The sequence below is a fragment of the Lissotriton helveticus genome, chromosome 5_1 (genome assembly GCF_964261635.1).
Source record: "Lissotriton helveticus chromosome 5_1, aLisHel1.1, whole genome shotgun sequence".
NCBI classification, from domain to species: Eukaryota; Metazoa; Chordata; class Amphibia; order Caudata; family Salamandridae; genus Lissotriton; species Lissotriton helveticus.
This window is the reverse complement of record NC_136065.1, coordinates 1,679,878,347-1,679,893,384: the sequence shown is the minus strand read 5'-3', so window position 1 is coordinate 1,679,893,384 and position 15,038 is coordinate 1,679,878,347. Positions and strand designations below refer to the sequence as shown.

The 15,038-nt window shown below is 43.7% G+C and overlaps 1 protein-coding gene across 1 annotated transcript in view; it reads right to left on the bottom strand.

Annotated features, from left to right (window-relative positions):
• JPH4 (junctophilin 4) overlaps nucleotides 1-15,038 on the bottom strand; it is a 429,617-nt gene that overhangs the window by 117,659 nt on the left and 296,920 nt on the right. The window contains exon 5 of the mRNA XM_078644905.1: nucleotides 6,960-7,753. Within this exon, the coding sequence (XP_078501031.1) occupies nucleotides 6,960-7,753 (794 nt within the window). The remainder of the gene's footprint in view (nucleotides 1-6,959; nucleotides 7,754-15,038) is intronic.

The window sequence follows — 15,038 nt, the reverse complement described above, 5'->3', positions numbered from 1 at the left end:
GCAAGTAAAAGATAAGAAGTCAGGCTTCCAGCATGAAAAAATCTAGTTTTCCCTGTTATCGCTGTGGTTCAAAATCACATTTAAGTAATAACTCCAATTATCATGTGGTAGGGAAGCACTGTGTTAAATGCAAGAAAATTGGAGATTTTGAAACAGAGGGGGACAGAAAAAACTTAGGGTTAACTATGTGGGTATGGAGATCGATGAAATGGCCCTGGACATATCAAATGAAGTGTCTAGTATTGTTTTATTGAGCTGAATAAGGTACAAAGTCCAATATGTTAAACTTTTTTATTGCAGGGTGAAATCAGTGGCACAGTTGTAAACCATACAATATACCACAGCCCTAGCAGGCAGATTATCTTGTCGCAATCCCACAGCATGTTACATAACTACAACTAACTCAGAACAGTTGTCTCCGATCCTCCCCTCCCTCCCTTCCCCTGAGTCAGAATCAAAAAGCCATTGTGTGATATCTCAGTTGGTGATGTAACACTTAATATGATGGCAGATTCTGGTGTTCATAGTAAGACATTAGAGCCTCCAGATGTGAATCCCAAAGCCTTCAAAGAGCAGGACAACAATATTCTTGTGTATTTTGTGGATGTTTTGACATGCATGGGTAGGAAAGCCAGTACTAATATATATGTAGCATTAAAAAGACATAATCTGGTGGGATGGCAGGATTTAGCCAGATTAGGATTAATGTTGGTTCTGTTATGGTTGCCCCGATGCAAATTTCATTTCTGGGAAAATCATCTGAAGATAACACAGAAAAAATCACATTGGAGTTTCCAGAAGTGCTTAATGATGAAGTTGGTCACATCACAAAAATTGAACCTCACATTCGGTTGAAATTTGACGCTGTTCCAGTAATACATAAGGTAAACTCTGTTCCTCTAAGTGCACATAATGAATTAAAAAAAAAACACTACAAAAAGGTAATTAAAGATGATATAATCACTGAAACCAATTCATCTGAATGGGTCAGACCCATTCTCATTGTCAGAAAAAGATCAGGAGAAGTTCAGTGTGTGTGTATTACACACAATTAACAAATATATCAAAATCAATTGTCATCTCCTCCCTAAAGTACACGAGTTATTAGCAAATTTGGGCCAAGCTAATTTCAGTCTCTAGATTTAAGATCCGCATACCATTAAATTCCGCCGCATATCACTTCACAAGAATTAACTACGTTCATCACACCTTATGGTGCCTCTAAGTTTCTGAGAATGCCATTTGGATTGGCATATGCTGTCAGTGTTTTTCAGAAACTTATGGATTCTATTTTAAAAGGCGTAAAAGGAGCACAAGCTTTTCAAGCTGATGTTTTCATTTTTTAAGACGCTGTGTATGAACTTGAACGTGCTCAGAAAAGGTATGAAATTTGTTTGGAAGACTGTGAGAAGGTCATACATTTTGTTTCTGCCCCTGCTCTTCCAACTTTTACTGCCAGTAAGAAGTGTATGTTGACCGTTGCTGCTAGTCAGGTGGGTGTTGGGGCAGTTCTCTCACAGTGGATTGATGATAAAGAGGTTACAGTTGCTTTTGCATCACACTGCTTGAAGCCACCTGAGACCAACTATAGTGTCATTGAAAGGGACTGCACGTGGGCTGTGGGAAGATAGTTTTACCATATATACGGATCAAAAACGTCTTGTTAATCTTCTCAAAAGTAATGGTACAGGTAATGCTTCAGCTCTTTGGTAAGATTGTTGTCATACCTCCAAGAGTTAGTTTTTGACAGTAAGTAAATCTCAGGAGGTAATAATGTGAGAGCGGACTGTTTTATCAAGAATGTTGTTAGTGACTAATGATGAAGAAGACTGTCAGGAAGACGTAGAATGTGTTGTGGCAATAGCAGGAGATCTAGTAAAAGGTGAAAGTAGTTTTTCATACCACAATTGGTTGGTGACACTGAAAGATGACAGTGTTTTGCTGGACGTCATACAGTTTACCAAATATTGTTGGTCTAGGAAAGGAATTTAGGATCTGAGCTGAAGAAATATGCTCAAATTGCACAGGAATTTTCTATTCAAAATGATATTCTCCGGCGAAATGACAAGTGTATTCCTTCTACTAAGCTCAGATATAAGTTGATTGAATTGGCAGATGAGGGTCACTTAGGGGTGAACAGCATGGTCAGGTTACTTAAACAATTTTATTGGCGGTCTGCTATGAATTCACAGGTGTCTGATTGGGTGAATAATTGCACGATCTGTCGTCGCTCTGATAAACATTGGAGAACGTCGGAAACTCCTTTGAACACTGTTTGCATGCCAGAAAATGCTTGGGACAAAGCACCTTGCACTTTATGCTCATTTGTACATTGTTCCAGAATGTTAGGATCACATATCTGAAACCAGTATTTCTTAGGTATGGTATTCTTACTGTGGAGGATGCAATGTGTTTATTATATAATATGGACTGCCCCTATATATGTTTTTATGCTGCAAGTTTTATTTGTAAATCTATGGCTTTTAGGAAAAGTATGATCTTTTAAACATTATTGGTAATTTACCTGTATTTTATCCTGCTGCATTTTGCTATGTGCTTTTATGGTCATTAATTGTTATGAACCGAATAAAGCTTCATGAAATAAAATGCTTGGGATAAGGTAGCGCTGGTAAGTGTTTACTAGTATGTAAGAAATACTTGATTGTGTTGGTGGCCTATTAAATCAGGTGGGTGTATATAGATTTAGTTCCGTCCCCCAATACAGAATGTGGTATTCAGTTTAAAAAAAATATATATTTCATTGAGAGTCCTCCAAAATGTTTGGTTGCAGACAATGGTAAACATTTTACTTCTAATCGCATGACACAATTTATCAAGTCAATGGACATCAAACACCTTCAGGTCACTCTGTACTCCCTTACGTCCAATGGTCTAGTAGAAAGGGTAAACAGAATCCTTAAGTAAGGGGTCCAAATGGCTGTAGCTATTCAGGTGGATGTGGAAGAATTTGTGAGACTAACGATGTGGAAGTATCTCATCACTGCAGGTAGACGACTATCTTGACCAATGTTCAGAGATTGGATTTTATGATATCATCTTGTTTCCAACTCTTGTATCTACATATCAAATCGAATTGAGTGCTTAATAATTTACAAATAATATTTGACGGTTGTAGATTAAAGTAGGGTCTCCCATGGGGGCGTGGCTAGCCGAGCAGCGACATGGCCGCTTTCTAAGCGAGCTCCACCGGCTGCGCTATTAATCCTGTTCAAAATTCTGCCTGGGATGCGAAGTTAACGCATATATCCTGACTCAGAGGTGGCTGAGGTCATCGAGCGGCAGCGGAGAAAATTTGCTGGTCCTGGTACGATCCGACAAAGTTATTGGCTCCGCAAGATTTGCCGGTGCGCTGCGAGTGCGGAGCCCGCCTTGGATGGAGCCCTGATCGGTAGACGCGACCTACTACAGCCCGGTGCTGGGACGGCCCACCGGCGCAGACCGGTAACACACACTTGGGACCCTGACATCGTGAAGGTGAGCGAGACACCCCGCCGGATGTGCGATGGGCACATACATAAACGGACGAACATATCTCCGTGAGCGGTTATGAAGCAGTGGCTGTGGTGTGTGCTGTTTGCCTAACTTTTGCGAGGCCTAGAGAACCGCCATGTTTAAAAAAACGGAGTCGCGGTCGGAAAGCCTCGGTCAGCAACCTCGGAATATTCGTGATCAGGGTGCACAGAGAATAGATCTGCGGGGAAGATTTGTTGCACTGACTCTTCAGAGATTGGGCTGAACTCGTACCACCGTGGCCAAATTATTTGGCTACGCAATGACGCGTCGCCATTTCGCGCGCTTTCCGGTGTTTAAAAACAATTACTAAAAAGCAGTTCACGTCTGCATCCTGCCCTTCTAATTAATCTGCACGACGAATCAAAGATAATTTAGGACAGATGACAAACTACTGCTAACCTACATGGTTACATGCCTCATTGCACGGTGAACCGGCGAAGAGTCACTGTCACGCTCCACTATGTAGATGTATAAAAAAACATTGTTATACATATACATAGTGTCTTTTTAAGAAGCAGAAATGGCATGAGGAAAGGTAAGACCACACCCTGTTTCATGCAGCACAGTGGACCAGTATAACAGAATCTCTCCAATAATACCTCACGAAGCAATAGTGCGCATAGGCAATATAGAGATGACAAGGGAGAAAGACAAGAAGGATAAGCGAGGTAAGGGAATGAAAGAAACATACACCACATTTTCACCTTTAAAAAGTTCCTTAACCCCAGGAATATTGGAAAACCAAGGAGGAAGAAGACTTGGCTATACCAAAAGAGTAAACGTCGCCTGCAATCCTTGAGTCTCAATCCTCCCCATCAGCTTGACCCTTGTAGAAATGGAGTGCCTTAAAGTCTCAATTACCCCACTCACACCACCGGTACACCGCTTGTCCTTCTGATGCCAGCCAATGCTACAAATATTTTTGAGTCTGTGCAAGAGCATTTTGGTCGCCTTACTGGCCCTCATATAAGTGATACATTCCTCTGTCCACCTTCTCCATGGACTCAGAAGGTCTTCCTTAGACTGAAAAAAAATTGAGGATGAATCAAACTGCATCCTAGCAAGCAGGAAATGATGCAAAGCACTAAAGTCTAACAGCCACATGCATCAAAAGAAAAACCGGTCGCAAAAGGGCTGATTCTCAGAATCTGCCCCTTTGCGACCAGTATTTTTGCATTTGGTATGCATCATCCCAAATGCAAAGATAGCAATTTAAGTAATCTATAAATTGTGATTACTTAAATTGCGATTGCATTTAAGGAATCGCAAATTGAGATTCCTTAAATGCAATTTATTAAGGTAAAAAAATCTGCGATTTCGCTAATAGGGGGCGCAAATTACCATGAAGTTGAACTTCATGGTAATTTGCAAAAACTTTGAAAAATGCACTTTTGGGCTTTTTTCAAAGTTTCATGTTGCGCACACACATGCTCTTAGGGCATGTGTGTGCGCAGCATATGTGTACAGATCAATTTCAGGGGGTGCAACAGGGTGTCCTTTTGACACCCTGGCACCCTTGAAATTGCATTCTTAATTTGCGATTCTCTAATTGAGAATCGCAAATTGAGAATGTCTTCCCATTTATTCCCATGGGCATGAATGGGGAGGTATTCCTTAATTGCGACTCGCAATTAAGGAATGTTTAGAAATCGCTATTTTGTAAGTGATTTCTACATGCATAGGCTTTTGCGATTTCTTAATTGCGATTCCTTAAAAATTGCAATTAAGAAATCGCAAAAGCCAACATTGATGCATGTGCCTGTAAATTCCCAAGAGCTTGCATTTGTGATATACTTCTAAACTTTATGAATGCATATATCATGGAAGACATGGTGGCATATGAAGAGGTTCTCACATATGGATCCACAACAGTAATCTGTGTTATAGTCAGTAAATCCTGACCGCCCATTCCTTCACCAGTTTGCCCAGCTTCGAGCATAGTCACCAACACTTCACTTACTATAGTAATTCTGAGATAGAACAGTTCCAAACCTTGCACCAGGGCGCCAGATATTAGGACCGATCAGTGTTGAGCCATGCCGGCGCTGCGACTGATGTACAGACAGGTGATTGTTTATGGGTTCATTGCAGTTGGAACCAACATCTATGCTCAACAGAAGTGCAATTAGGCACCACCCTGCACTCCTTGCCACATTTTAAGAAGCAGAACCGATTCGAGGTGGGGTGAGATCACACCTTGTTTTATTCAGCACAGTGTCCAGTATAAAAATAAGTGTCCTAAAGAATCTCCACAACTCCACCTCGTGCATCAGAAGCGCACATTGGGCATTTCAAAGATGACAAAGGAGAAAGACTAGAAGAATAAATAAGGTAAAGTAAGGACAAGAAACATGCAACATGTCGCTTGGCACTGTGCTATCTAATCGACTAGTATATTTTCAAATTTAGAAATCTCCTTTGAGAAAATTGTAGGTTCCATACAGTATGTATTTTTTATTCACTATTCGTTTTTTATAGTTTCTCGAATTTTTTTTGAAAGTTTTGTTAAAACACCTTTGTTTATCTCTTCGAAATTGACAATTGTGGTGCTTTAAGAGGCACAGAGAAGTGAGGTACCAGTTATTTTTCTCTTTCGGTGCAAAGGCAGATACCACGTCCAATGAAGGCTAAGGTAGTCAATCAATATAAGGGGATGTGTGCGTGTGCAACTCGGGGTATTAACAAGTGTATTCCTTTTCATGAGAGGTGCTGAGCGAAAGAAGAACAAACCTAAGGGTTAAGAGAGAAAGAGAAGAGAACATGATCCCGAAGTCACTAATACACCTGCACCAAGCACAGCAGTGGCTCTACTGAGAGCAAACAGAATAGGTTGACTCGTGCATCTATCTCTTTAAGGACACCATATTGAAGACAGGTGTTGTTCGAACATAAAAAGTGCAATTTAGATCTTTGGTCGAGTTGGTTCAGTTGAGCTGAACAAGGATTACATCTCCCAGGTTATTAAATGAAGGCTAGGAACTGGAACTTGGTGTCCCAGATGACATGGAGTAAATATAATAACCTTATATCAGAAAACGCCAATACTGTTTGAGAGTAGCTCGCTTTCCTCATGCAATTGGCACAGTTATGTAAGCTCTCACAGAATCTGAGACTTATGGCCTCATTGAGATTTTGGTGGACAGGGTACTCCGCCACAAACATGGTGGATTATCCCGTCTGCCAAACTAACATTCTGCCTGTTCTATTTAGAGTCGGGTGGACGTCATGTTTCCTCCGGTGGGAACTTTCAACAATGGCTCAACATCCTTGGGGCCTTTCTTGTGAGTACCTCAGATCATGCACTATTTACTAGGAAAAGCCTGGTGTTCCTGAACAACAACAAAATTAAATATCTTAATATGCTTAGTTTTTAATATTTTCATTTCTTTTACACAGTGATGATGTAAGCAGGCATGGATTCTTACCTGCTGCACAATGCTCTCTGGGCACTGTGGATTCCTGTTCCCCGAATCTGGCATGTTCAGGGTAGTGTCCAGCTGGAGTACGGGCCGGTCATCTGTTCCTAAAGCCGGACCCTCGGGCTTCAATCCTGCAGGTGCGCGGCTGTTCTGTCCATCCTGTGCTCCAGGACCCATGTCGCCCACCTGTGAGGCCTCAGTCCTGCTGGTATCCTCTTGCCCATTGTTCTCACAGTCGAAGAACTCTGCTGTACCTTCCCCTGGCTCCTCCACCACGACCTCTGCATTTCCTCTGAAGTCGCAGCCATCCTCCTCAAGTCCATCGGGCACTGGGTAATCTTCCAGTTCATAATTACTGAGATTTTCCTCATCCTGCTCCCACAGCCCATCATCAAAGTGTGGGAAGGGAGGCGGTCTGGTGACATATTCTCCCCTTCCTGGTCTGTACCCACCCCCACCGCTCAGCACCCGGCCACACCCATAAATGGCCCCATTGGACCGCCGCATCCCAAGCACTGGACTCTCTCGCTCTTTGGCCAGTGGCCAGTCCTCAGTGTCCGAGAGGTCGGCAGCCAGTTGATCATCCAGCCTGTTGTGGCCACGCTCGCCGTTCTCCAGAATAGGACGAGGGTGGTGGTGGGCAAGTCCCCGCCAGTGCTGAAGTGGTGTGGCAGGGTAGCTGGGTGGTAGGCTGGGATCTGGTGTCACATCTGAGGGTGTCAGCCCATTCTCGTAGGGACTGTCATAGCCATCCAGCAGGTCAGCATCAGTCTCTTCTGAGTCACGGTGTTGGCGTCGGCCTGTGTAATGAAGAGAAATAGGTGGTTAATTTCGCCCCCATTTTCTGCCACTTAACTAACCAAGCATCTGGCAGTCCAAGAAGTAGAAAGAGGACTGTACAAAACAGCATGTTTGGTAGTGTCGTCCTGCAGATCTGAGCACCCTCTAATCTTCATATTTCAGTAAGCGACCATGAGCAAACCGCAGCAGCTACAGTATCTCTAAGGTCATCAGACCTTGAAGCGACTGTATCCTAAAGTTTTTTGAATCCATAGGCATCAAGAGACCCATATAGCAAAGTGCGACAAAGAGATGTCCGCTGAGAACCAACACATCACCTAACTACCATGTCTGTCTTTGTCACAGGCCTTTCATATTGGATGTGTCCATACCCTGGAGGCAGACATGAACCTGTCCCTGCCAAAAAATGTCATTCCTTGTGCCTGAGTAAGGCACTTATGATGCAAAAAAGATTTTTAATTGTGTATCCAGCAATAAGGAATTTAATTCTACGTGCAATAAAAACATGGTATACATGTTTCAAGCCGGAACCTGAAGACAAACTAATTTACGGTAAAGATCAGAGGCAAGCTTTGCCACAAGGGTAAGTCACCAAATTCCACTTCCTAAATGTTCGAAGCAAGCTTGCTGTAGATAATTACAGACTCTGTGCTGGAATGTAGAGATAGGATATGATACTACATAAGGGCGGACCAAGTCCATTGACCGTATTGCTTGCAATGCAGACAATTATGTGGGATTTGTTTATTGAACAGAAAACCAGTGCACTGTGGACAGTATAGGCAATAGGGGATCTTTATGCACAATTCACAAGATGACCAAGACAAAAACTGTCCACACAGTCGACGAAGAAGCCAAAGAAATTGTAAGTAAAGTAAACCATTCTTTGTAGTGTTACCATTTTTGGCGCAAATAACCAATCCCAGATTGTGTACTATCACAGGGCCAGAATGTGGGACCAGAGGTGGGCACTATCTATAGCTGAGCTGCCAGTCTGAGTCAGTTAGTCCCACAATTGAAATCTCCGTCTTAGGTTCACAAAGTTTCTTCTACGTTTTGTCCTTCCAGCAGCTAATAGCAGTCAGTTAGAAAAATTGTGCCTTGACTCAGCAGAAGCAAATGACAAATATAAGGAGGTGAGGGGGTGGATGATGTGGCAGAATGCATCATTTCCCATTGTAGGCTGGTCCCTCTGCAGTGTGAAGTTCGAAGAATGGCTCCAGCTGTCAACACACAGTGCTGCATGCTGCAAGGACTGAATGAAAACCATCCAGTGCGCACTGCCGTTCAGTGAGTCAATGCTGCCTCGCGATGCATGCTAAACTGTGGAAAGCATGCGGCTGGGCCACTGAGTAGTGGTGGTTGAAAGTCCCTCTTGCCTTGCCAAGACGTTTTGTGAGCATTCGACTGCAGTGGTCATCTTTGAATGGACTCCCACACCTTAGTAAAACAGGGTGGAGGTCCATGAAGCAAGGAAGATACAAGCCATTCTAGGAAGGCTGCCACTTTTACCCCTAAGCCCTCAAGTTTTGAGAGACCGCCAGGAACAAACAAACAAAAGCAATATGTCCATCTAGGGATGGGTCAACAGACATAAAAGGAGTAGCATACGGCCATCTTGAAATATGCCCATTGCAAATACATGAGAGGAAGTATACCTACCCGTACAGATAAAAGTCTACTTATCATTAATATTCTCATTGGTTTTGTGAGGTGAAATAGAGAGGAGCCTCACTGTGGAAAGCCAACCAACTGCAACTGGAACTTAAACAAGACTGAGAAACAACTGAAACTGACTGCATGACTTGTAGCTCGAAATAAACAAGCAGACATTCTTGTAGTTGAAAATTCCGAAGAAGAGCATCAAAAGGCCTTAAGACCAGTATGCCGGGTGCTGTAAGAAATTAGTTACTTACCTGTAACTCCAGTTCTCCAGGGTTGGTATCTTTCATATTTTCACGTGCTTCAATCATTCCCCCTTGTCAAACTGGGAATCCCTGGTAATCTTAAATAGCAGTAAACTGGGTTCATATGGCAACAGAACTCAACAACAGAGTTTTTAGTAGAAAATCCACTTCATTTGAAGCATCCCGAGCTTCAGCCAATGAGGTGAAGTTCCAGCTCTACTACGCTACTCCCCCAAGAGGCTGCCGTAGCCTAGATTTCATAGCACAAATGTGAAAAGAGTATGTAATGAGTGAGCCTCTGACTGGAAGAGAGTGGAGCTGAGAGTGGAGCTACTTGTGAATATATGACAGATATTAACTCTAGAGGACTCGAGTAACAGAAACAAACGCCATTTCTTCTCTAGTACTGGATCTTTCATATATTCACACGGTTGAATCAGAATAGTAAGCAGTTCATAACAATAATAATAAATATTAGAAAGCAGGAAGTAGGCTCGGTTTTGGAGGACTGCCTGTCCCACAGCTATGTCAGCTTCTGTGTTCACATCGAGGCAGTAGTGCTTCGTGAATGTGTGCCTGCTCCTCTAGGTGGCTACACAAAGGATGCCTTACCAGTGTACACCAGCACAGAGTGCAGCAGTTTTAGCCATGATTCTGGTGGAATGCGCCCTCACCCTTCCCTCGAGCGGATGCATGGTTTTGCTTGAGCAGAAGGTGATGCCGGCTGAGAGCCAATTTTCTCTTCCTTTTTTGGAAAGGAGTCAACTCCTTCCAAGCTGGCCAAAAGACACAAACAGTTGATCTGATGAATGTATGCTCTTTGTCTCTTTGATGTAAAACCTGATGCATCTATGAAGATCTAAGGAATGCAACAATCTTTCTGCTGACTTTGTTGGATTTGGGAAGAATTAATGGAGTATGACAGTGAAAGTCAGTAGGGACTTTGGGTATGAATTTAGGATTGGTTCTCAGGATGACTTTGTGAATCAGAGAAACTGTTCCTTGGTAGTGAACACTTGCATCCCCCCTACGCCCCTTGCTGATGTAAGCACTAAGAGAAGGAAAATGCTACATAGCCAGTATGCATCTGTTCTTCACATGTAGAGCTGTAGATTCACATGCTTTGCATAGCCTGCCATCTAGTGTTGGGTCCGGATGTTTGAACTTTCTTTTTCTTTGAAGAAGTCTTTTCCAGTCACAAGGTAGGTGACTCCTCCTCCTTTTGGTGATAGTGCGCATGGACATCAACTCCATTGTTAGATTGTTTTCCTGCAGAGGGTGATAATGGAGTTAGTGCGAGTAGTAGAAAGAGACGTCCATGTAAATATGTATCTAAGTAAGATGTCACTGCAACAGGTAAAGGTTCTCGGGGAAGCAGTTGGGCGCATGTGAAGGTACAGGTATACACGCCAAGGATAGATGCATACTGGGTAAGTAGCATTTTCCGTTCGAGGCATGTGAGCTGTAGATCACATGCTTTGCATAGACTATATAGCAGATATCTCCCAAAGCAGTGGCTAACCTGTAGCTGTTACAGTCGTATGAAATAGTGTACGTAAAACTGCTTGGCCCACACTAGCTTACTGTCTTGCTATACACATCTGCACAATAGTGTTTTGTGAATGTGTGATCATGTTGCAGCTTTGCAGATGTCATCTATGGGTATATTTCCTAAGAATGCCAGAGAAGCCCCTAATTTGTGTGTGGAGTGCGCTCTTGGAGGAATTGCTAATGTTCGTTTTACTTTTGCATAGCATGTTTGAATGCACTTGACTATCCACCGTGTAATACCTGATTTTGATATGGGATTGCCTTTATGTGGTGGAGCAAAAGCCACAAATAGTTGGTTTGTCTCACTAAAAGGTTTTGTCCTTTCTACGTAGTAGAGTAATGCTCTTTTCACATCTAAGGTGTGTAAAGCATGTTCTGACACAGAATCTGGTTGAGGGAAGAACACAGGCAACTCAACAGATTGGTTGATATGAAAGGCAGAAATGACCTTGGGTAGGAATTTAGGGTTGGTCCGAAGAACCACTTTGTTTTGGTGTACTTGTAAAAAAGGTTCTTCTATGGTTAGTGCATGAAGCTCACCTACTCTCCTCAGTGATGTGATAGCTATGAGGAAAGCTGCCTTCCAAGTGCAAAATTGCAGCTCACATCTGTGCAATGGCTCAAAAGGTAGACCCCTCATTCTGGTGAGGACAATGTTGAGATTCCACACTGGAGCAGATGGACGTCTTGGGGGAATGATTCTTTTAAGTCCCTCCATAAATACTTTAATGACAGGCACTCTGAAGAGAGACAGATGTTGTCTATTCTGGAGGTATGCAGCTATTGCAGCAAGATGTAAGCGTATGGATGTGTACGCTAAATTTGAATGCTTGCGATGTAATAAATACCATATAATGTTTTGAGTTGAAGCATCAAGCAGGTTGATTTGATTGTTATTACAGTATATCACAAGCCGCTTCCACTTTGCTGCATAGCAGGCTCTTATGTTAGGATGTCTAGCCTCTTTGATGATATTTATGCAGTCAGGCGGGAGATTAAGGTAGCCAAACTCTAAGATTTCAGGTGCCAGATTGCAAGGTTGAGATGACTGGGATCTGGATGTCTTAGCTCTCCACGGCTCTGCGTGAGGAGATTGGGTGTGTTTTTGGTGAAAAACTACTAAGAGCTCCAACAGGGTTGTGAACCCAAGTTGACGGGCCCATGTGGGAGCAACTGGGATTAGTGTCAGGGACGCTTGTCCTAGTTTCCGAACCACTAATGGAATGAGTGGGAGAGGCGGAAAAGCAGTTAGTTAGTTAGTCCGAATTGGAGCACCTTGAATTGATAATGCTGGTCTGCTACCATGAACCTGAGGTATTTGTTGTGAGCAAGGTGTATTGGGATATGGAAATAGGGGTCCTTTAAGTCCAGAGTGGACAGAAAGTAGCCTTGCAGAAGGAGAGGTAGCACTTGTTGGAGTGTCACCATATGAAAATGGTCAGACTGAATGTATAGATTTAGTTCTCTGAGGTCTAGTATAGGCCTGAGAGAGCCGTCCTCCTTTGGAATTAGGAAGCACAGGGAGTATACACCGGCCCCTTGATATTGTAACAGGACTAGTTCTATAGCTCCTTTCTCTAACATAGATAGAACTACTTGCTTGAGATGGGTGAGATGTTCTTGTAACATTGCGTGTGATCTTGGAAGAATGTTTGGGGGAGTGTCTGTAAGTTCCAGGCAGTAACCATATTGGATAATTTGTTTAACACATTTGCCTGTGGCGATTGTATTCCAGACAAGTAGAAATTGAGAGAAACGTCCCCCGACAAGAGTGGAATGATGAGGAGGTAGCAGAAGAAAGTCACTGCTTGTTATTTGCGGGGGAAGTGCGTGTTGAGTTGCCTCTGCCTCTTTCCTTACCATTGTTTCCTCTACACCCACCTCTAAAATAGCCTCTTGATGAGGGTGATTGGTTGTTGCCCTTGTAAGAGGAGGAGGGATTCCCTGTGAATATATTCTTGGAGCCACCCCTGTAAAAGGAGCGACTATAGAATCCTCTATTTGAAGGTAACTGCAAAGCCCCCATGGACTTGGCGACCTCAGTGTCTTTTTTCATTTTTTTCCAGCCAAGTGTCAACTTCTGGACCAAAGAGGTGTTTTTTGTCAAATGGTTGGTTGAGAAAAGAGGCTTGCACTTCAGGTTTGAATCCTGAAATTCTCAACCAAGCATTCCTGTGTGGCAGTACGCTGGTGTTTACTGACGGGGCTGCTCTGTCTCCTGCGTCTAATGCACACCTGATGGAGGTATTTGTGATTAGTTTGCCCTCCTGAATAAGGTCTTTAGCCTTTGATTAATGCTCATCAGGTATAAATTGCATGAGCTTCTCTAACTCATCATAATGAGTCCTATCATATTGAGCTAATAAAGCTTGAGTATTAGCAATGTGCAAATGAATGGCTGCTCGTGGCGCTACCCTTTTGCCCGAGGCATCAATTAATTTCGACTCCTTATCAGAAGGAGGGGCCTCACCTGTAGTCTGTGGGTTAGCTCTCATGCAAGCGTTGGAAACCACAAGAGAGTCCAAAGGCAGCGGACCCTTGATGTAGGCAGGGTCAGTAGGTGCAGGTTTATATTTTTTTCCACCCTGGGTGTAATGATTCTTGCCCTCACAGGATCTTTAAAGATCTCATCCGTATGCTTAAGCAACCCTTTAAGCATTGGCAGTGCATGAGTAGCTCTCTGAGAGGAACTTAGTGTTTCAAATAAGAAATCCTCTTCTAAAGCCTCCTTATGCAGCTCCACCCCATGTTAATGAGCAGGATATGTCCAGTTTCTGGATTTATTACCAGTTCTCTCTGTTTTGGATCCTAAAGTGGAACGTCGGACCAAGGCTCTTTTGGTGGAGTCTTTTTGTCTTTTATCGCCGTTTTCGCTGTGGAAAGTTTTGGCTCCAAACCCTTCAGCTCCAAAGACTTACTCTTTGATAATAGTGGAATGGTTGCCACAACATGCTTCGGTTTCAACACCAAAGGTTTCGGCTCAGAACCAGCATGGGGCCGACTTGAGCCCGAGCCGGAAAGCTTTTTCTTGTGTTTCCGCGCCAGGCCCAAGGGTGGGGCGCCCAAAACCTTTTATGACCTTGGCCCGAAGGCAGAAGGAGAACCGGAGCCTTTTTAGTCTTGTGTTGCTGGGGCTCAGCACCAGCATGGGGCTGATTTGAGCCCGAGCCGGAAGGCTTTTACTTGTGTTTCAACGCCAGGCCTGAGGGCGGGGTGCCCAAAACTTTTGATGATCGTGGCCCGAAGGTAGAGGAAGGACCGGAGCCTATTTAGTCTTGTGTTGCTGGGGTAAGGGGGTTTCTGTACTCACGGTACGCTGACCCGGTGTAACGTGCTCCTCTTCTTCCATCTCGGAGTCGGTCTCGGAAACGGGGGTATGCTCTACTTCTTCGGCTCTTCGAGCGTATAGTTCTTCTGTGTCGGAATCTTTGCCGATCAGTGAGGAGCCGCCCTGATGTTGCGTTTCATGACGTCGAGCCCGACGGCCACGGAGCGTCTTCTTCGATCGAAACAATCGCCACGAGTCGCAGTCTTTTTTGCCGTGTTTTGGGGATAGGCAAAGGTTGCACACTTCGTGCAAGTCAGTGCGCAAAAACTTAGCGCAACACACGGGATAGAGCTTGAATGGAATCCTTTCCAGTGACTGCTATCGAGCCCGGCGCGGGTAGGCCCAATGGCCCTCCACGAGTTTACAGATCAAAGGTTTTGAGTCAAAACAATACCAGGAGAATGGGAAACGCGATCGAGAAACAAAGTGCAAACATCCGGACCCAACACTAGATGGCAGGCTATGCAAAGCATGTGATCTACAGCTCACATGCCTCAA